Source organism: Sceloporus occidentalis, unplaced genomic scaffold, assembly GCF_023333645.1.
Source record: "Sceloporus occidentalis isolate IW3139 unplaced genomic scaffold, rSceOcc1.0.p SCAF_76, whole genome shotgun sequence".
Classification (NCBI taxonomy): domain Eukaryota; kingdom Metazoa; phylum Chordata; class Lepidosauria; order Squamata; family Phrynosomatidae; genus Sceloporus; species Sceloporus occidentalis.
In genome coordinates, this window is record NW_028317056.1 from 1549728 (window position 1) to 1572299 (window position 22572).

The 22572-nt window shown below is 47.4% G+C and overlaps 2 protein-coding genes across 2 annotated transcripts; one reads left to right on the plus strand and one right to left on the minus strand.

Annotated features, from left to right (window-relative positions):
• Nucleotides 1-208: 208 nt before the first annotated feature.
• Nucleotides 209-11173, minus strand: LOC149285727 (cilia- and flagella-associated protein 70-like). Its single transcript, XM_089494818.1, has 26 exons — nt 11096-11173; nt 10759-10945; nt 10517-10615; nt 10327-10406; nt 9915-10091; nt 9593-9769; nt 9344-9438; nt 8440-8539; nt 8187-8321; nt 7922-8074; nt 7357-7452; nt 7159-7250; nt 6822-6882; nt 6527-6718; nt 6307-6438; nt 5307-5432; nt 4379-4512; nt 4149-4264; nt 3833-3997; nt 3285-3376; nt 2736-2888; nt 2381-2542; nt 1932-2021; nt 1022-1123; nt 420-467; nt 209-289 (listed from the first exon to the last, which is right to left on the minus strand). The coding sequence occupies exons 1-26, from the start codon at nt 11171-11173 to the stop codon at nt 209-211; spliced, it is 3123 nt and encodes a 1040-aa protein (XP_089350944.1).
• A 6708-nt stretch (nt 11174-17881) lies between these two features.
• On the plus strand, nt 17882-21577 carry LOC149285728 (putative protein MSS51 homolog, mitochondrial). Its single transcript, XM_089494819.1, has 6 exons — nt 17882-18063; nt 18222-18377; nt 18808-18932; nt 19040-19603; nt 20896-20989; nt 21355-21577. The coding sequence occupies exons 1-6, from the start codon at nt 17882-17884 to the stop codon at nt 21575-21577; spliced, it is 1344 nt and encodes a 447-aa protein (XP_089350945.1).
• The last annotated feature ends 995 nt before the right edge of the window (nt 21578-22572 follow it).

Consider the following 22572-nt stretch of genomic DNA (forward strand, 5'->3'; position numbering starts at 1 on the left):
GACATTGTCCGCGCCGTGTAACCCTCCATCAGAAAGTCTAATGAAACCAGTTTGTACGCAATAAGACATCTTCTGCCCTGGCCATGTACTAAGGCGCTGCACAGTTTAGTAGCTCTAGCCCACATCGGTCGAGGCTCCGAGCCCCCGGGACGATCGCTCTCTCCAAAGAAGATTTCATGATGGCGCGCAGGGACTTCCGACTCGTTTGTTAGAAGGACGGGTCTCCAAATCCAACCTCCTCCTGTATCCGGTGAATTTCATCGAGCAGAGCCGGGTTCTGCAGATTTAACTGTAAAAACCGATTCTAGAGTGTAAGCTCCTGCGAGCCTTCCTTACTCTTTTCGAGTTCATATTGTCATGCGATGAATGAATACGATAGCGCAATATAAATATTATAAATAAATATTAATAAATCTCACCTTCCGAGTGTATTTGTAGCACTGTTCGGCCTCCACTTGTCTCCCAGCCTAGAACAGACATCAGGGGGTTAATAAATCCAGTGATTTACAGCGAAAACGTCTCCATTTGTGGAATCAGAGAAGTGAGCATTTACATAAAATAATAGGAAAAATTAAGCAATAATTTTAGGTTAATTATAATTTTAGTCCAGAGACGAGGCGCAGAGTGCAGAGACCGGGAGCAGAGTGCAGAGACAGAGCGCGGAGTGCAGAGACGGGGCACAGAGAGCAGAGACGGGGCGCAGAGTGCAGAGACAGGGCGCAGAGTGCAGAGACGGGGCGCAGTGAGCAGAGTCGGAGTGCAGAGACAGAGTGCAGAGACGGGGCGCAGAGTGCAGAGACGGGGCGCAGTGAGCAGAGTCGGAGTGCAGAGACAGAGTGCAGAGACGGGGCGCAGAGACCCAGACCCGGAGGAGACAGCTCAGGAGGAGTCACGTTGGTCTGGACTCCTATGGGAATGAATGGATCTCTTGTTCTGTTGTGGGACCTGAGCTCGGCTATTCCCAGAATCCAAATTAGACCGAGCTGTGCAGTTCTCGCCATGTCTGGCCCCTGATACCCACCTTCAAGCAGATGAGGGCCAGGTAGCCCCAGACTTCAGCGTTGGCGTTATTCAGAGCGTTGGCTTCCGAAAGTGCATCTTCTGCCTCCTCCATGTTCCCTAACTGAATGGAAGAGAAAGAGTTAATTACTCCATTTCTCTTGATACCCTGGAGTCTCAGGGTTTTTGCCCCAGTCTCAGGGTCTCGGGGCAGATTCTCAGCGTCACACACTCTGCAGCTGCCTGCTTCCAATTCTCCCCGCTGTGATCTGATTACTAATTACTGCTTTTGCTCCCAGTATGTTATGGTTGATATCCCTGCTTGCATTCAGGTGATTTAATTAAGTTTCTCTTTAAATAATGACAAGTCAAGGTTTCTATGACGACCGCTATTAGAGCCTTTTGGGTAACACATTTGGCGAGTCACTGTATAGAATCTTAGCGTTGGGCTATTAAAGGGTTAATATTTTTTAAAAGTCTCAGGGTCGAGGTATGGTTATATGATTAATATATATTAAGATTGCAGTAAAGGCCGATAAGAACACAAAAGACATCCAGGAACGCAGAATAATGCAAGAAAAAATACAAAATACTGAATATAACCCAAAACGTGCCGGCATGCTGTATTCCAGTACTTGTCTATTTGCAGTACAAATTGTGATAGTTTAGCGAGATTAACCCTTTGCTGTGGAGTTCAATTTAGCACGGGCCAGATTGTTAACTTTTTCTTTACTGAAAAGCTGCCCAGCAGAGGTGGTAGAGGGTAATACAGTGAGGGGATTAAACATGCGCGGGATAGACATACGGCTCCTGAATCTAAGACGAGACCAACGACTGATTAAGGGTTGAGTCTTTACAGCAGGAGAAACGGGCGACTAAACGGGGGCCGGATGGGGCCGATCTGCCGGCAGGTTCTTTGTTTCTATCCTTACCCTGTAGCAAGCGATCCCGGCTCCCAGCCACGTCAGACAGGTGGGGGATCTTTTACAAGCCGTCAGATACGTGTTCTTAGCCTTTTCATTCTATGAAATAAAGAAATCACAAAAGCCAATCAGGTGTCACCCGGATTTACATTTATTTCTCCCCACGTTCCTAACGCGGTCAGCCGGAGCTGTAAAGATTCCTTTATATTTTGTATCAATTTTCATCTCAGCCCCTAAGAAATTATCCCCAAAAGAGGAAATGACTGCTTGAGAATAATAACGAAATCTTGGATTCAGGATGAGACACAAGGGACCAATAACGGGGACTCGCGGAACCGGCGAGCGAGCGAGACATCCCGCCCCGGCAGGCGGCTTTCTAACAGCTCGGAAATATACATTTACGTAAAGACTAATGAAGATACGTGGACTGGAACGTCGGCGTGATATCCCGGCTTTACCTCTCCTTCCTCCAGGTAGATCGATCCCAGGCGCAGGTAGACCGGCTGCATCTCCGACGCGTCGGACACTAGGCTGAGTGTGCGCTCATAGCAATTCCGGGCTTCTCTCTTGTCGCCGCTCAGAAGCCGTAAGTGTCCCGTGAAGGCCCAGACGTCAGGGTTCTGCACGAGAGTAACGTTGTTACTGCTTAAAATTAATCAAATTCATTCTATTAACATCCAATCACGTGATTAGTGCCCAGGGGCCCAGTGACCTCCAGGAGCCCGAGACCCCCCCCCCGGAATGATTGTCCATCATAGATGACTTAGTGTTTTTATTTGTTTTATGTTAACGTTCTTGGTTCTGGGAACGCACCTGGTGGTCCATCTTGGACGCTTCCTCTAGATTCTTGTTGGCCTCGTCGAGTTCCTTCCTCAGGAGGTGAGTCTGGGCTCGCAGCAGGTGATATCGGCAGCTGGGACCCCCGTCTTGAGACAGCAGCTCGTGGGCGAGAGATCTCTGCACAAACTACAACCAAGCAGGGAGCAACAGACCATGTGAGACTGAGGAGGTCATGTAACATGGTACATGCCAAGGACATGGCTTCACCCAGGTGTGATCAGGTGTGATAAGTTTTATATAAAACGCAACGAGCAATTAACTGTTGGATGAATAATTTGGACAACGATTGTGTAACGAATATTCAGAGGTTTCTCGTTGTTTTTGGTTTGTTTCGTTGGGGTTCCTTCCTAGTTTTGGGTACAAATGCACAAACTGGGCAAAAAATGTTATAATTGGTGTTCATGCAAATCTGAATGCACATCTCTAAATACTATATCACTTATAATTCAGGTGAAACACACGGATTTTGGACGCATATGCTTTGTTATCACGGAGACGATCGCCCGTGTGCCCGGTGCTGACCTGGGTCGCGTTGGCCCGTGCCAGGAACAGAGCCGTCTCCATGAAGATGCTGCCGGTACTCGGCTCTGCTGCGGGGACGTCGGCAACTCTTCCTGAAACAGAAGGGACCAAAAGTCTGAAACGGGACGGATTCAACCAGTTCCAATCACTGACTGCTTTTATGTCACATGATAATGTGCATACTGGCCTCCGACAGCCATTTATTTCTTTTGTGTATCATTTAGGCTTTCTGGAATCATCCATAGCCCACAGAGCCGCCATTGGGGCAAGTAGGGGTCCCCACAATGGCCCCCGCAGTCCACTACCAGTGACCTGGCTCTCGAAGAGTGCTACCAGTGTTTGTGCCTTTGCAGGCTTTTTGGGATTGTGACTCGGTGGCCCCATTGTGAGCTTTAAGGCTTGGGGTGGGATGGGGCAGGTGGACCTCTCTTTAGGTTTATACTGGGCCCCAGAATTTCTAATGGTGGTCCCAATAGTCCTGGGATTCATATTCCTGGAGTCTCTGGTTAAAACCCGTTGGGTTGGTTCCTCTGACACCCGCAGGTTACCTCTGTCAGCGATCTCTGCCATCGATGCGGCTTCTCCGCGTGGAGCTCCGGTGTCTGACGCGGCTGGCGGCTTCTCTTGACCCGCTTGGGCCTGACGCAGCTTATGAGCTTCAGAAAAAGCCATTTCCATCCTGATGTCGTTACCCTGAAGCTCGTAGAACAGTCCTGCGCGACACACGAGAGCAAGTCCTATATACCGCCTATATAAACATCCGTCGCCATTGGGTCACATATATTTAACGTCCGCATCATCAGATATAAGTTCTCAGTACAACTATATTAACAAAAAGACCGGGGGGGGGGGGTTTAGGCATACCTAACATCGTCCAAGCCAAGACGCTGGTCGGATGGAGACACGTAGCATCTTCGAACAAAACCTCCGCGTTGCCATAGTTACCAAGGAGCACCGCTATTATCCCAGAGAGGAGCAAGCTACGCAGAGAGGGGACACACAGATTAGGCCTTTTTGTCTTCAATAATATTTCATATATTATATATTTATTTAAAACATATCAATAACGGGTTATACAGATTTTCGCTGCTCACCTGGGCAGGTGAGTCCGGTTCAGGTTCAAAACCTCAAAGAAGCATTCCTGGGCTTTAAGGTAATTGCTGGTCAGCATTTGAAATTTCCCATAATCCACCCAGTGGTCCAGACACTGCCGATCCCGAACGAGCCTCTGCGGATGATAAACGGACGCTAGATTAATACGGGAAAATTCAGCAATTAAAGGGACAGCAACATGAAAACAAACCTTAATACTAAAGGCGCCTTCGTGGTCTGTTCCCCTCTCCGTTTTTTTAAATGAAATAGCAGAATTCTTTATTTTTTTAATTGCTACGTTACAATAACGATATATTTTTTTAAGATGGCTAAATGCTTCGGAACAATAAATACATTTTTTTTTAATTGTTATATGCTACCTAACAACAAATTCTTTTTTTTAATCGTTTAATGCTTCTGAACAATAATTTTTTTTTTTAATTGTTAAATACTACTGAACAATAACATTATTTTTTGTTTAATCGTTAAATGCTACGGAACAACAAAAAATTTTTTTTTTAATTGTTAAATACATTATATATATATAGGAATTTCTTTTTGTAAATTGTAGGGAGTAAACTCCTTAATAAATCATTACGGATATTTCTCAGATTCGTATTTGGGTAATATTTTTTTAGAACCACATAGGGGGGTAAAACGAACTCCTAAGGGCAGAACTGCTGTGGAGTGGGTGGAGCCAAATGCCACACCCCCACCTGGACAATTATTATTATTATTATCCTTTATTTATATAGCGCCAACAGTTTACGCAGCGCTTAATACAATACATAAATTCAAGGGATATGACAAGACAAGAATTGACAGACTAAGACAAACCGATACATTTGGTGGAGAGAGCCCTGCTCGCAAGCTTACAATCTAGAGGACAATAAAGCGTCCCAGACACCCATCGGCCGGTTAACTCTTTACCTCCTGGTAGTACATCTCAGCCAGCTGGTAGTCCTCATTGAGCTCTGCTTCTCTCGCAAAGCATCGGAGCTTCTCTGGGTCCGTCATGGGAGGAGGAGGAGGCTCTTCGCGGTCATCAAACAAAGTCTAGGAAGACATTTTTACCATCAATTCAAAAAGAAAAAAAAAGTATCCTGTATTCTTAACCAAAAATGAATAGAAAAAAAAAATAAGGGGGTTTCTATGTATCCAGTGTATCATTCAGAGATAATATATAAACAATATATATATATATATATATATATACCGTATATGTTCTTAAAGAAATATAGTTACTATAGGGACATCAGGAGATTTGCTTATACGGTAAAGAGTCATCTCATTTTGGCCTTTTATTAGCTCAGGAAATTGAAACCCAGAACCTGCTGGCAGATCCGGCCCCATCCGGCCCTCGTCTAGTTGCCCGTTTCTCCTGCTGTAAAGACTGGAACCTTAATCAGTCGTTGGTCTTGTCTTAGATTCAGGAGCCGTATATCTATCCATGTATGTTTTCCTTGACTTTATTAGACTCTACCATGTCTACTGGGATGCTGTTCCGCTTATCTACCCTCTCATTAAAGTACAACTTCCTTCCATTCCATCTTAGCCTCTGAACCTCTAGTTTTAGCTTATGGCCTCTTCTTGTAACTTTTCTCCTCCATTGAAATAAACTTTCCTCCTGCACTTTGTAAAAACCCCTTATAAAGATCGTATCTACTAAATGAGGAGAAAGTCCACATTAATCTAGGATGCCGTAATCGTCTATAAAATACAAGAAGCATTTAATGGAGTCAAACCAACCTGGTGAACTTGTTCCGGAGTGGCTGAAAGTGAAGTAAACTTGGTTTCCGTGATCAGCTCTTGTTAAGACCACCTTATCAAATGTAACGTGACCTGAATTACTGGCCGAGGGCGACCCGGCCTGACCCATCGACTCAAACCGTTATAACACGACGGACCCAAGCCGGGTGACCCGATTTACCTTGTTAAGGGTGAGGTGCATCTGATCCACCAGGAAGACGTAGAGCTCGCTCAGGAAAGCCTGCAGCTTCTCCCGATCGTCGAAAGCCGTGGTCTTCAAGTATTTCTCCCGCACAATCTTGACCACCGTGTGCTGCAAACAATACGATAGCGAAACATGACGTTACCTCCGGTCCCCTCCTGGTGTGTGCGTGGGGGGGTATTGTCACACGAACGGTCACCTTCAGTTGCTCCTTAAAGGCAAAGTATTTCCCTGAGCAGTTGAGCTCGTAGTTGAGCTGACACTTCTGTTCCTCCAGGGCTTGTCTGTCCAGCTCCTGACCCTCGGCCACCCGCTGCCCAAAGAGCTCGAAATACTCCTCCAAGATGGAGTTGGTGATGCTGGAGACCTGACTCTGATAGTCCGCAACCGCCTGGACACGGGATAACAAAAGCCAATTCACGACCATGACTTGCGATGTCCACGCTTGGTGCATGATGCGCATGTAGACATTTATTACATCAGCGGTCACGTACCTTCTGTGCTCCGGCGGACCGGCGCGGTAACTGCGGTCGCGGAGGAAGAAGTTCCTTCACTCTGCGTTTTACAAAGATACAAAAACATAAAAAAAAAAGATGAAGAATGATAGAAATACAGCTATGACTCTGTAACAGTAACAAAGAATCAGAGTGATCTTCTTTGATCTCTTGCGTGGTTACAGAGCTAAATCAAGCAAATAAAAAACGTGAAGCCATAAAGTTCTCCTTATCCAGAACATCCAATTCTTACGCTTTTTCTTTCTTTTTTTTACGTGATGGGACGGCTCTCAATGGAAGAGCGTGTCTGAAAAAGTGTAGTATACATAGAGCTCACTTTATATCCAGTTCTTCTGCCGAGCGTTTGGGCACCAGTGGTTTTTCCAGACACAGCTCCAGCACTATATACGTCCCGGCCTCTGAGTATTGCTGCGCGGAGACAAAAAAAAACACTCGGCTGGTCAGCGAAGCCCTACAGGCGGCCACCTCATTCGCCTATGGGGACTCCAGCTTTAATGGAAGGATTTCTTTCTACCTGTCCTTCCACGTTTTGGATGATGTTCTGAGTTATGGTGGGAGGCGTAGAGTCACCGTCTCTCGGTAAGTCAAATGGTTTCAACACAGTGGACATCTGCAAAAAATTAAAGCGCTTCAGATCTCTGTATTACCGTTCAACGGGATCTGCCCCCAGAATGGAGCCCTGTAACCCCTTGCTACGGCGAGGGCTAACGTTGATACATTATTTTCATGCTGATATATTGTTTTCACTTTAAAGTTGGCCAAGTGCTTTACCAAGTGTCCTCGAGTCCGAGTGAACGTAAAATACCTTCTTTATCTTAAGCGTTATATTTGGGACCTTTGCCTATTAACAGTGAGCTGGTGAGGAGCCATGATGGACCTTGTGAAGAAGACCTATTGCAGCACACAGCTCGTAGAGGTTCCTCGCTGTTCCAAGGGATGCTCTGTCTTTGGAACTGAGATTTTCCTGATCTTAGAGGTCTATCTTTGAACTGATACCATCTATGGCTTTGGAGTAGACCCTCCAGCCACTTCTAACAGGCAATGTGGTGGTCTCTACGTGTCCTCCAGGATGTGCTCACCCTTCTTCCAGTGTCTCTGCCGGGCTTATCTTCTTTGGACGTACGGCTGGGCGCTTGTCTGGCATGAGGAGAAGCGGCTGGGGCGTTTCCGAACCTGCTGCCCAAGCTGGACTGGCGTGCGACCTCCCGTAGAACACTGACCTGGCACTTGGTCTGCGCAGGGGGGATTAGAAAGAGGCGGTATGAATGGTCTGTGTGCATTGGCTTAGGGGCAGGAAGACCCCTATAAGTGACCCCTATAGACAGATGTGTCGCCCCATTTTACCTTCTCGAGGACCTCAGAATCCTGATAGGGATGGATGCGAAATGCCCCACGCAGGCGCGTGACCCCAGGGTACAGCAGGGGAACCATATTTACGTAAGCAATGCCGTGGAAGGAGATCTGGAGATCCTCCTCGCCCTGATGATCCAAAGAGAAGAAGAAATCGGTTTAATGATTCGCCCGCATCGGTGTTCATTCTACGCCCCGTGAACACAGCCATGACACATATCATTACCGTGCCCAGAGCCACACTCACCTTGTCTGTCTTGGTGGTCTTTGCCTTGGTGGTGCTGGTGATAGGGACCCTCATTATCTCGACCGGCCAATAGCGGCATTCGGCTATGCGCTTCTGGAGGCTGCAAATCGTTGTTAAATATATTCAATTAGTTCGCTAATACCGACACATTCTGTACGCCGTCCGTGGGACGCAAATAAATACAGGGGCTTAGTTTATATTCTAAAGAAAATGAAAGTTTTCCTTAAGTTATTTAAAAAAACACAATGAAATATTTTATAAATAGTACCGTAAAGCGGTATTTATATATTAAATAGTGACGTGTTTAGGGCATTTTCTGCTACTCAAGGCAAAGCAGAAATCTAATTCGGAAGGGGTAAGCGGGTGGCCGAGGGCCCCAGCATGTATTACGGCCCCCAAATGATCCATAAAGGGACAGACCGCATTTAGTGTAATACCTGGAGTAAATCAACCCAAGCCTGCGCTCGCTTTATAGAAATCGCAACCTAGAGATCATTACAGCTAATAAAATATCTAAGACCCCAGGAGCGCTATGTGAATATAATGAACGGCTCTACTAAGTAAAGTTCTTCTGTTCCAGAAAAATACAAAGTAACTGAGGAATATCTGATCATTTTCCTTTAATCCTGTGTCTGTCAGCAGTAGGTAAGGGGAACAGCCTCCCAGCAGAAGCGGTAGAGGGTAATACAGCGAGGGGATTAAACATGCATGGGATAGACATACGGCTCCTGAATCTAAGACGAGACTAAAGACTGATTAAGGTTTGAGTCTTTACAGCAGGAGAAACGGGCGACTAGACGGGGGCCGGATGGGGCCAATCTGTCAACAGGCTCTAAGTTTCGTCTCCCAGGGTGACCACCCCGGCGCATGTTCTAGGATGAAGCTTAATCGGACAACTTGTCACCTGGTCAAGGTGGACGGCTCAAGATAGCAGCGTCTCTCCATGTCCCAGGTCACTCTCTTCCTGAGGGTCTCGGCCTCTGTGCGGAACTCTTTATCCTGTAAAGCATTGAAGGCAAAAATAACATTAAAAACATAATCCACTAAACTAACCTCTAGGACCGTATTATTGCAGTAATCAAAAATACTAAAACTCTGAGATCCGCGTATATACTTTGCGATACAGACGTTGCTCAGTATTCCAACATTTCACCTCTGTCCGGTTCATTTCTCCCCCTTCCTCCTCATACGGCCCCCCGACAATGAAAGATTCTGGGATATTCTGAGCTCCAGGGGCCGCTATGCCGCTCACAGGCCATTTCTTCTGGCGGGGGACCGGCTCCATTTCTCCCCCGGCCTTCAGGGAGCCATTGGAAAACATTACAGGCTTCTGCGGGAAAAAGAGAGAGCAGTCACTTAATATCCGTCCTTCCAGGCCCAGGGCTTGGTTGCCATTTGGCTTTAATTCAAACCGCCCCGAGATGCAGCTGGACAGTATACTCTATGAGAGCTCCAGCCGTACGGCGTGTCGTTACCTCTCCCGCCGCCGGGATCTGAAGACCAACCGCGTAGTTATACTGAGGGCCTGTGGTGTTCCACGATTCCGGGACGGAATAAGCCGCTTCCACGGTCACCGTCAGCTGATTCCCATCGCTGATCTGCCCCTCGGAGAGCAGAGGCTCGGGGACGGAGACTGCCACCTCCAAGCTGGGCTGCAACAAACACAACGGGCATAGCATTAATGAGTACCAACGTGGCTCTTCTGAGAATTACTCAATAATGTGTAAGGCTTGGCTATATCCGAAGGACTCCTGGCCATGGTGTTGGAGGCCATGTCTGGTCATCGGGTGATGGGTGAAGAGGGACGTTCGTGAAAGGGGGACATGCAGACCAGAAGTTCCTGAATGCCATCGGGGAGCGGAGCGCGATCAGGTCGCTTGCCGGTACCTTGTGTTCAGGGCGAGTGGTCTCCGGAGGTGCGCCGGTCACAGGATGCAGAGGGAGGGTAACCTTGTAACTGCTGCGGCCTGAAAGACACCAAGAGTGTCAAACCTGTGACATCATAAACCCATCCGTGGCTACATGGTGGGACGGCAGTACTAACGTGCGTTAATCTGTCCATCCGCTTCTAACTGACCTTTCAGTAATGGAAGCAGATCCACCGCCGCCTGGCCCAGAACCGCCATCTTCTCTTCTTTCTGCTTCTTCTCCTTGGGTAAGACCTCGAACACGGTTACTGGGGGGGGGGGCGAGACAATGATTCACTGGTGATGTCTGCAGCACACCGGCCGCCAGGCAGAGGTGGCCACTAAAGCTCTTTGCTGGGATGGTCAGCGGTCTGCGTGGGAAGGAAGGCCGCGGCGTTGGGCATCTACTTACGCAGAACTGGTTTGTGTGCCACGTTGTCCAGACCGTGAGGGCCGTCAGGGCCGATATCAAAACTGGAGGTGAAGTCGTACTCCGTGGGTTGGCTCGCTGCGGCTTCCAGTTTCGGAGAGTCCCCGAGAAGCACATTGTTAAACTCCGACCTCACGTACGTCACCGGCGAGTCGCTCTTTGCTCCTTTCTAAACGTGCCAGAAGAACAGACATAAAGGGGGTCAGGAACATTGGGGGGGCAATAAAGGCAAGTCGATGAAGAGGTTTCGCGTTTCGGGGGGGGATACGGCAGCGACACATAAAAAGGCACGCAGCCGGCTGTTTGTTGTATGCATTACCAGGTCGCGTGCTCTGAGAACCGTGATCTGCACCGGCACCGAGGTGTGAGCCTTCGTCTCCGAGAGTGCCGTTTCCATGGCTACGGGGGAGATAACACAGAGAAAGCATGATGTGAGCGGTGCAGGTCCCATTACGGCTGTCACAGGACCGGAAATTTCCGCGCAGGATTAACGACTTCTTACCATTCCGCGTTACCCGGGTAACGGGGGCGCTCGGATAGCTTTACGTTTGGTAAATCACCGCTGGAACCGCGCAGCCGGCAATCGCAACCGTTTACGATTCAACGCAAAACCACGCGAGTCTCCCCCCAAAACCGAGCTAATGCGATCCTGCTCACCCCTTCCTGATTTTATACTCAGTTTGGATAGATTAACGTTACTAGAAAATCACTCCGGAGCAAAACCAAGAATTTGCTTTTTTAGGTTGAAAATTTAAAAAAAATTCAATTTTAAAAGTTTTTTATTATTATTTTTTTAGCTTGTGACATCATGATGCTTAATGTTGACTGTTGTGCCCGTAAAGTTGCCCCCCCAGCCATGATGTAAAGCTGCAACAGAACATAGAAGCCTAGAACCTGCTGGCAGATCGGCCCCATCCGGCCCCCGTCTAGTCTCCCGTTTCTCCCGCTGTAAAGACTCAAACCTTAATCAGTCGTTGGTCTCGTCTTAGATTCAGGAGCCGTATGCCTATCCCATGCCTGTTTAATCCCCTCACTGTATTACCCTCTACCACTTCTGCTGGGAGGCTGTTCCACTCATCTACCATCAGCTAAGTAACATAAACCAGAAGTCCCAATTGTTCTGAATTCTGCCCGTCCTTACTCAGGACATGAGCCCACCTTCTGGGGCTTACCTAGGGGTCCGTAGTCAGACTCTCCCCTACTTATTCTAACATTAAACACTCCCTGATAACCCACCTATCCCAAAAAGCTTACAATCTATCCTCCTAATAGCCTCAACCTGCATCCTGAAGAAACCAGCTGTTCTCCCCACCTTTGAGATCTCCGGCCACTGACTTCTCCATCCACAATCACATCATCCTCATCCAAGCAGTCCCGCCCCTTCCATCTCACCCCCCACCTCCTAATAGACAAAAACAGCACCGTCATCTAGTCATAATGTGTGGTAATTTTGTATACTGTGAGTCTTAGTTATGGGTAATTTTCGCTGTCCTGCTATTGTACAGCGCTTCTGAATCTGCCGGCGCCATATAAATAAAACATTGGAAACGGGCAGCATTCTAAAGAACGTAACAAGCATTTGGCCCCAACCTTCTAAACAGCGCCCGGCGCATCAAGTGAATAAAGAGGAAGCAAACAACGTCATAGTGTCGTGATTGAAAACGTTTTGTGTTTACTCAGAAGCCAACCTCCCCTGCACCTTGAGGAATAACCACAACAATATATCACGGAGATGTGGTTATTGTGGCGCAGTCACCTTGGTAACCAGTGGAATATTCACACTGATTGCCCCTCATTTAGCACTTTGCACCACACTAGCTCATATGTATGGGGAATAGCAGCCTCAAGAGGGGACTTAAATCAGTACTACACCCCCTTTCTGCCCCCACACCCCCTGCACCATGTCCTTATCCTGCCCCATGCCCTCATCCGCACCCTGTATTTCCAGTACCATTCCCTCCTTCTGCCCCCGAAATATACCCTCTTCTGCCCTTTTCCGATACCTACTTTTTCCCTGCGCCGCGTCCTCCGTCTCCTAGTAACCGCTGGCAATTCTCGCGAGACTTCCGGTGAGACTCTGTGGGGGTTGCTAGGCAACATGGAAGCGATGACGTTAGATGCAGACATTTGTATAACTGGACTGGGGGGGCAGATGTTGTACAGATGGGGCACAGGGCGCAGGGTGAGGGTTGTTCATATTAATTAATAGGATGAGGAAGGCAGGAAGGGTAAATGCCCCCTAAAGGGGTAAAATTATATTTAGCACATATGAGTTAAAAACATTCTATCGAGCAAGAAGAGGTTAACCAGCCAGTGTTTAATACACGTATATTTTATATATTTTATATATAAGATACTGTAATGTAGCAGAAGCATTCTGATTGTTGCTATGGCGACTACACCACTTTTACCCCTTTGCACTCCGTTTTTTTACATATGCTCTCGTTCGGTCTGGTCTGGGGGCCTCGGCTCTACATTTATAATAAAAAAAACCTGGTAATTTCACTGTCAAAAATTTCCTGCGTTACCGAATCGTTAATCTGGGGCTCCAGAACCCACATACCCGCTTAGTGTCCATTGTGCCCCAAATCCCGAGCCCCTCTGTCCTCCCTGCTGCCCCCTTTCCTCTTCTGTGCCCCTCTTTCCTCCCCCTGATGCCCCTCTTTCCTAGGGATCAGAATGTTTGCTGGGTATGAGGGTATCGCAGGGTTCTACAGCCCTAAAAGCCCCGATAATGTGTATAGAAAGAGCAGGAAACGGCTTTATAAATTAAACGGGGTAAATAAAAACAATTCTTCTGAATGCCCCACCCAGTTACACAAATAGCCCCGCCCCATCCACCCCTCTAACCACACCCCTCTGGCCCTTTAAATGGTTGAAATGTCTGTTTCTGCACAGAAGTCGATCCGTTTCTGTTGAGTTATAAAGGTCGCTGTTACCGGCGTCACTGAGGGAATCTGATTCAGACTAAAGAAATATTACCCCCTCTGGGGCAGATCCTAAAACAGCCACAGATTACGCGGAATGTAATTTGTTCGTACCTGCAAAGCGTTCTTTTATTGCACTCCGGGCTCCTCGCCGCAGTCACGATGATTGACATTTAAATGATTATTCCATAATTACCTTTTCTTGATCCGCGCAGGGGTGCAATTAAAAATAAAAGTTCTAAAAATAGCAATATTCATAAAAACCCGACTTTAATAAGGTGTTAATGGAACAATCTGGAGGGTTTTGCACATGCGGACCCCCTGTGGGTCTCATTGAAATATTTTAAGAACTGACTAACGCCACAGAGATAAAGCTGTCCCTCCTGTGCCGTTTGTCACTAAATATAGATGCCTTTTTTTTAACGAGGCATTTTGCCCCAGGAGGCAGATCAGCTAAAATCCCAGTCTTTGAGCTCCAAGAGTTCAGGGGGTGAGATGGAATGGAAGGAAGTTAGTTACTTTACTGAGAGTGGTAGATAAGTGGAACAGCCTCCCAGCAGAAGTGGTAGAGGGTAATACAGTAAGGGGATTTAAAAATGCGTGGGATAGACATACAGCTCCTGAATCTATTGACATAATTGAATAATTGGTATCATCCCCATGTACCTTTCAATAAATGTTGGGCATGTACTCCAGTGTTCTAGGCGTACCCCAAAACATTCTATTGGCTAGGATACGGTTAGAGGTGGGGCAGATTTCGAGGCGGGACCACCATACCTGGGAATGAACGGACCCTGAAACTCTTAAAATATTAACCCTTTATTGTGAAGATTCTGTGTAGTAACTCCCCATATGTTACCCAAATGGCTCTAATACCGGTTGTCATGGAAATTATGGTTGTCATTATTTAAAGGGACACTTAATAGAGTCACCTGCATTCAAGCAGGGATATCAACCATAATATACTGGGAGCAAAAGCACCAACTGGGAGTCTTATATATACGATTGCAAAAGGGGAAGAGGAAGGAGTCAGCTCCAGACTGCGTGACCCTCAGAATCTGCCCCTTCACCCCTGAGGGCAAAAACCCTGAGACGTGGTATGTTGCCCACCCACCTACCTTACCCATCCCCCTACTTTGCAGCATTCAGCTGAAATATACCAAACCTGCCTCTGATCCCCACTGTGGGGTTGTTTGGCACAAAAATCAGCACTGCCCTATGAAGAACAGGCTAGTTGGCAGATGTGATTATATGGGTAAAACGTAGCGAGTTCCTATTATACATTTAGAGACAAAGAACATGTAGGAAACGGTTCATTTTCCCTTATTTTTTCCTCTCCTGTACTCACACAATGGCGCATGAAAAAATATCCCATCTGCTGAATAAATGACTCCAAATTAATTTAAAACATTTTAATTTCTGTAAATTCTTTCAAACCTTTATGTATATATTTAGGGGGGGGATAACTCCCGGAAATATTTAATCCAAAGCATTTTTTTAAATTATTATTTTATTTTTTTATTATTAAATATCTGATTATATTTATTATAAAAAAAAATCTCCGTTAGTATTTCCAGCTCCTCCAATGACATTTATCTATATTTATAAATATTTTTTTTTATTATTTTCATAATATTTGGTGTACGAAACAAATTCCCAAATAAATAAATAATCTTTATTTACAAAAGGTTTCGATTTCACTGTTGGGGTTAATAGATTGACCCCGAAGCCCCCCTGTCTCCAACCTGTCCACGATATGTAACATAGATATTAATAGGGAGACAGGTTCCTAAAACATTTTGACAGCTGAGGTCTCGCCCGCCTGTTATCTGCCCCGTGAGGTGGGGCGTTCGGTGACATTGAGAGCTTCAGTCTTAGAGATCAGAGACCGAGATCGATAACTTCAAGAAAAAGGTCGTTCCCTTTAAAAAAGGTAATCAATTTCTTAGAATCTATATTTTTAGTCAAATTACTAAATAATTCTATTTTTTATGTAAAATGTGTCATTGTATTAGGAGGGGTGAGTGGCGGATGTCCCGGCGTCTGTGTATTAGGAGGGGTCCGTGTCCCAGCGTCTGTGTATTAGGAGGGGTGAGGGGTCCGTGTCCCGGTGTCTGTGTATTAGGAGGGGTGAGCAGTCCGTGTCCCGGTGTCTGTGTATTAGGAGGGGTGAGAGGTCAGTGTCCCGGTGTCTGTGTATTAGGAGGGGTGAGGGGTCCGTGTCCCAGCGTCTGTGTATTAGGAGGGGTGAGTGGTCCGTGTCCCGGTTTCTGTGTATTAGGAGGGGTGAGAGGTGCGTGTCCCGGTGTCTGTGTATTAGGAGGGGTGAGAGGCGCGTGTCCCGGTGTCTGTGTATTAGGAGGGGTGAGGGGTCCGTGTCCCGGTGTCTGTGTATTAGGAGGGGTGAGGGGTCCATGTCCCGGTGTCTGTGTATTAGGAGGGGTGAGGGGTCCGTGTCCCGGTGTCTGTGTATTAGGAGGGGTCCGTGTCCCAGCGTCAATGTATTAGGAGGGGTGAGAGGTGCGTGTCCCGGTGTCTGTGTATTAGGAGGGATGAGGGGTCCATGTCCCGGTGTCTGTGTATTAGGAGGGGTGAGGGGTCCGTGTCCCGGTGTCTGTGTATTAGGAGGGATGAGGGGTCCATGTCCCGGTGTCTGTGTATTAGGAGGGGTGAGGGGTCCGTGTCTGTGTATTAGGAGGGGTGAGGGGTCCGTGTCCCGGTGTCTGTGTATTAGGAGGGGTGAGGGGTCCGTGTCCCGGTGTCTGTGTATTAGGAGGGGTGAGGGGTCCGTGTCCCGGTGTCTGTGTATTAGGAGGGGTGAGGGGTCCGTGTCCCGGTGTAAATGTATTAGGAGGGGTGAGGGGTCCGTGTCTCGGTGTCTGTGTATTAGGAGGGGTGAGGGGTCCGTGTCCCGGTGTCTGTGTATTAGGAGGGGTGAGGGGTCCGTGTCCCGGTGTAAGTGTATTAGGAGGGGTGAGGGGTCCGTGTCCCGGTGTCTGTGTATTAGGAGGGGTGAGGGGTCCGTGTCCCGGTGTCTGTGTATTAGGAGGGGTGAGGGGTCCGTGTCCCGGTGTCTGTGTATTAGGAGGGGTGAGGGGTCCGTGTCCCGGTGTCTGTGTATTAGGAGGGGTGAGGGGTCCGTGTCCCGGTGTCTGTGTATTAGGAGGGGTGAGAGGCTCAGGTCCCAGTGTCTGTGTATTAGAAGGGGGCGTGTGTCCCGGTGTCTGTGTACCTGTGTATAAATAATATATATATATATTATATAGGCATACAGATGCCCTTTATCACTCCCATCACTCCTGTGTTCCAATGGCCCTTTATCACTCCCATCACTCCTGTGTTCCAATGGCCCTTTATCACTCCCATCACTCCTGTGGCATGTTGTGTTCGCTGAGCCAAGTTTAAAGGATAATTGATGGTTAGAAACCCTTTTGTAATTATGTTACAGCCAGAAATTTCCTCGTTTTTCCATGAAAACAGCTGAGTGACCCCAAACATTTGAACGGCCGCGTGTATTTCTATATGTAGCTGAATGAATACTCGGCACTGCGTGGTCCGTGGCACGGTTAGCAGCGGAGGGGATAATGTGTGTGTGTATTTTGGGATTAGTGACATGTTTGCTGATGGGTATGGCTGACAGACAGATGTATTAAATGTTTGCCTTTACGTGACCCCGCGGGTCAGTCTCGGGAGAGAGCGCTGCTCATTACTCACACAGGAGATTCCTGGCCGCTGTGGACAGCCTCTAATTATAGGCCAGACCTGGACTGATAAGTGGCCTCCATGTACCTACTGAGTGTGTGCTGACAGGGGGCAGATGGATGGGTTTGCTTTGTCTGTGTGACCCCAGTGGAGCGGAAGCTAATAGGGTGAGAGGCCGCTCACTGAGTGCACCGTGAAGGAGAGCGCCACGAAGGGCATACAGATATATATAAGTGCCTCGCTATAAGGAGAGTGCATAAGGAGAAGGTGAGTGTATCTGATATCAACATCTACCCAAAACAGTTCAGCCAATCAGGAGTCCAGGAGCTTGATGGCAAAGATGGTGTTAAAATCACGAGAGGGGGGGGAATAGACATCAAGATGGTTAATCTAAAATATCTCACGAAATGCCGAACCAATGCAAAAATCCACAATAACGTATATAGAAATATCTATTTCTAGGGATTCCTATCATAATGTCACAGAAGAAGTCATCGTCCCGGGCTAGCCGTACCCGGCAGAAACCTCGGTTGTCCCCGGCTGCTGCCGGCAGCTATTATACCGACTCGCTCGGATTCATGGCCATGGACAAGAACGTTCCGGGTCTCTCCAACATCATTCTCCAAAAACTCAACATGAAGACCTACGAGGAATATCGGTAATCTCTACATCCATATCTTGGGTCTTCAGCACTTCAAGAGCCGATGAAATTCCCCCCATGGCTCTGGGCTCCAAGATGTCCATCATCCTGCTTCCCGCTGTCTTCTATCGATGCCTAATCATCTTTTATCTCCTACCCTCATTGGCTTTTCCCAGGTCCGCTCTAGAATGTAACAGCCTCGCCGCTAATTTCGGGATCCGGACGTATTCCGAGATGTTCCAAAAGATGGAGGACACTTACAAATTCTGTGCACAGTGCAAGAAGCTCCCAGGGCTGCTCTCTGACCCACGAAACATGAGGCGCTGCAGGAGGTAGGGCAGATACTCGGGGGGCTGGTATCAAGCTGGAGATACAGGGGGGGATATATATTAGGGTGAAATACCCATCTGCCGCAACTCTTGGTGATGTCTACAGACTGGAGAACTGAGTGCAGCCAATGGGAGACGGTATCCCCATGTCGTGTATTTCCCATTGGTTGCTCTAAATTCTGACACCGAGGGTCCTGATCGCCCAACATTTCTTAAACTCCTCTTATTCAATCTTTTCTTTTATTGACCTTAATTTGACCCCCAAAAGATGCTTATTTTTCTCTGTTTCTGTAATTATTCGTTCACCCCTCCAATTTCTTTTTAGCTCATTCATTATTTTTTGTTTTTCTGCGTAGATCTTTGAGTTTTTTGGATCTGTTTCTGGGGTAAATTTTTATTGACCTCCCACCCCTCTCTTCATGTTCCGGGGCAGGTGTCAGAACGTTTACTACTGCAGCTCCGAGTGTCAGAGGGAAAACTGGCCGCCGCATAAAAAGTTTTGCAGAAAACTGAAGATGGCGGCTATCGACAGACTCGTCGAATGGTTGGTGTTTACAGGTAATGAGCTTGGGGGGTTATAACATGGAGATTTGCATTTGTTTTCCAGATACTTCATAGTCCTAAATAGTCCCTAATATGACTCGTGGCACTTATTTTTCATTAAGGAGATATTCCTTTCCCGACTGAGCCCTGGAAGAAGCCGCTAACGGAGATAAAGAATTGGGAGGACTGGTTTTCCATGCAGGAACATCTTGAGGAGAAACTGGACAGCATAATGACCGGACGATACATGGGGATTTTGTGGTCCAACGCCGGGAAGCCAAGACCAGAAAACCATGAGCTCAAGGAGTCAATCAGACGTCTGACATGTGACTTTTTCTCTCGCCCAATGTCCATTGGGTTTGCCATGAACACCTTTCACGTGGACCCCTACCAAGGACCGGTCACGGTGCACGTCGTCGGAGCTTCTCATATCGAGACTTTGAACATTCGAGCCACAGACTACGATGAGTTGGCCAAGATGTTCCCGGGAAACCAAGGTCTAGAGGTGGCGATGGTGGGACCCGAGGTGGTGGACGGTCCGGTCATGAGACCTCCTCTCACGGCATTCGGCCCACGCGGGAAAGTCTATCTGAGCGGATACAAGGGACTGTACCACGTCTTCTGGGAAACTCTGGTCGAGAGCAATAAAGCAGCTAGACCTGACCTCGTGGTGGGCTTCCATCCAGGTATGTTACCATCAATAAAAAGAAATACTCCAAAATGTCACATGATTTACATAGAACCAAGAGATGTGACGACGGTTAATATGTCAGGAGAACCAACCAGCCACCTGCCGTATCTGTATATTTAGACTCCTGAAGTGGACTCGCAAATCGGGTGGTTTCTCGGTGAGGAGGGAAGGAGATGATGAACTGCTCTAGCCTCCTGTCAGTAGTTAAGCTTTTATAGGGAGCTGAAAAAATCCTACGTATTTACAGTCCACGTAGCTCTTTAGCTGTGAATCTCCTCTGAAGCCTGTTTATCCGGCCGCCGGAGACAGAGCGATGCCAGGAACGGTAGTCTGATCCGAAGGTCCAGCTGGAGGAAAAAACTCACTAAGAACATGCCAGGGGCCAACATGACTTTTATCTAGACATCCAGAGACAGCTGAAGGGAGACACGGGCGAGAAAGAGGCTCCCCGATCTCGGCAAAACTTAGAATATAAAATAGGGGGCCGCAAGCAATAAGTAACCCTAAAACACGGATACTGAACATCTAATCTAAAAATCATACCTCTCCTGTGCTCCCTTTCTGCCACCTCTTCTGGAAGGCTGTTCTACCACGTATCTAGCACTTTGTACGGGCTCTCATTAAATCTATCCTTTAAACCTGGAGGCTGCCGCCTGCTGTCCTGGCTTTTAGCGAGCGGCATTCAAACTGTTAAATCAGGGAAGGGGTAAACCGAGTCGTTTCGGGTTGCCGTGGACTGTATATCTCATCATCCCAGTAGGCTGCTGGGAATTGTAGTGAACACCAGCTGGAGTGCCATGTATGAAACAGGTGCTGATCCATCTTCCTATTAGTGCAGCAGGATCCCGGCCGCATGACGTGGCTTTATCCCTCCGTAATCCTCTCCAGCATTTCTGTGATTCCAACTCACTATATATATAAATATTCCCACAACCCCCCTGGAATTTCATAACTTGCGGCCTCCATACGTGTTTGGGGTTAACCCCTTCCGGCCTGCGTTAAAATACACACCTTAATCAGGCGTTGGTCTCGCCATATGCTATGCTGTATTACCCTCTACCACTTCTGCTGGGAGTCTATTCCACTTATCTACCATCCCCTCAGTAAAGTAAAACTTCCTTCCATTCCATCTCAGTCTCTGATCCTCTAGTGTTAGATTCCGATCTCTTGTTGTAACTTTTCTCCTCCTGTGGAATAAATTCCCTCCTGTACTTTGTTAAACCCTTTTATGTATTTAATTGTTTTTATAAAACCCGTTTCTCATCTTTTATCTACCCCATTTCACAGGATTTCACGCGTCTCAGGGCCTGACCGAGGGCTGGCTCCCCACCCTACTGCTCCTGCGCGACTATAACATCCCATCCATGTTCACCATGTACAGGTAACACCCTGCGCCGTGGGGTTTTATTACCCATTGCTAAGGAGGACCTGGTGCTAATTACATCTCTGGAGCCCCTAGGCACCAGTAGAACAGTCAGAGATGGGTGGGATGTAAAAGGGGGGGGGCTGGTAAGGAGAGGGTAAAACAGAGCGTTTTCCACATTGGGTGGTGGTTGGCCTTGGCTACCCCTCCTGCCTTCTGCCCAGTGTGGCTTATGGGTAATACGGCCATAGATAGTAATGGCGAAAGCCCCACTAGAACCTGATACAAGAGGGAGAGGTCACGGGGTGACATGACGTGGTGGGGTTACATTCTGGCGCGATAAGGAAACCTGACCCTCGTTTGCTCTCTCCCTGTCCTGGCAGTGAACACGAACTCAAGTATTCCCTGCAGATCCTGGCAGAGCTGGACACCAACATCTTAGGATCCGGACCGTTCACCTTCTGCTCCTCCAAGTATGAGCAGGTCCAGTCAGACCCTAACAAGCCCCCCGTTAACAGCAACGCCTTCTACCTGCTCTTCAGAGGTCCCACGTGGCAGGACTCGGAGCCCAGCCTGGGAGATCTGGAGGAAGACGAGTCCAGCTAACCCGGAGAACTGGCTACGCGCGTCTCACCCATAGGCCACGACACCCACCGACCCTTCATACCCAAATCTCAACGCTCCGTCTCATTTGGGCTACACATTCGGGGAGTAACTGCATGGAATCTTCACGATGGGCTATTAAAGGTTAATATTTCAAGAATCTCAGGGTCCGCTCATTTAGAAAGCCCCCCAGGTCTGGGTATTAATAACCCCTCCGCCTGCACTTCTTCACACACAGACACTAAGTCCCTGCCAGCCTCAATGCACTGCCCGGGAATGAGAATTCTGACTGAAAGAGATCTCAGCCAATCAGTAGAGACTTCTCAACTCTCCTGCTTGCCTGTGAGTTCAGAAGCCTCTCCTGATTGGCTGAGTCTCTCCTTCACACGAACTCAAAAGCTGCAGCCTGCACCAGGTATGTGTGTCTGTGTGAGTGTGATGTCTGGTAATAGAGGGGTTAATTATCTGAATCTGCTCATGCCTGTAATGATTGTATGTATATTATTAAATCTGAAATCAACATGGTTTCCAAGGCTTCCTAGTAATTAATATATAATGTGAATCAGTGTGTATGTGATATATATATATATATAATATAAAATGTATTTTGTGTGTATGTGGTGGTGTGTATATGTGAATCAGTGTATATACAGCACATATATATAAAAAGTGCGTGTGGAAAACAAGACAGTTACTTCATGAAAAACAAATCTGAGAGAACAGGCGGGGGATTAAATTAATTGCCGCACTATTTACTTCCTGGTCTATCTGCCAGCACCTTCCTATCAGGAAGAAGTCCGGACGGAGAACCTGTGTAAAGAAAAATGTTTCCCCCATTCTATTTAGAAAATAATTATTTTATCAGGTTCTGTGTGATGTCCCTCTGCCTGTCCACTTTTTAAATGGAAAATTATTAATTTTATCCCTAAAATAGGATTAAAAATATGTTTTCGAAAATCTTGCTCTGTTTTCTTTTTTACCCCAGTTGTAGTTTTTGC

Coding starts and splice junctions, on each gene's coding strand:
- LOC149285727 (XM_089494818.1), bottom strand. CDS start 11,173: ATGGAAACGGCACTCTCGGAGACGAAGGCTCACACCTCGGTGCCGGTG. Junction 10,946..11,095: donor TTCTCAGAGCACGCGACCTG/GTAATGCATACA, acceptor TGGCACGTTTAG/AAAGGAGCAAAGAGCGACTC. Junction 9,439..9,592: donor GAGAAATGAACCGGACAGAG/GTGAAATGTTGG, acceptor AATGCTTTACAG/GATAAAGAGTTCCGCACAGA.
- LOC149285728 (XM_089494819.1), top strand. CDS start 17,882: ATGTCACAGAAGAAGTCATCGTCCCGGGCTAGCCGTACCCGGCAGAAA. Junction 18,378..18,807: donor AACATGAGGCGCTGCAGGAG/GTAGGGCAGATA, acceptor GTTCCGGGGCAG/GTGTCAGAACGTTTACTACT. Junction 20,990..21,354: donor TCCATGTTCACCATGTACAG/GTAACACCCTGC, acceptor CTGTCCTGGCAG/TGAACACGAACTCAAGTATT.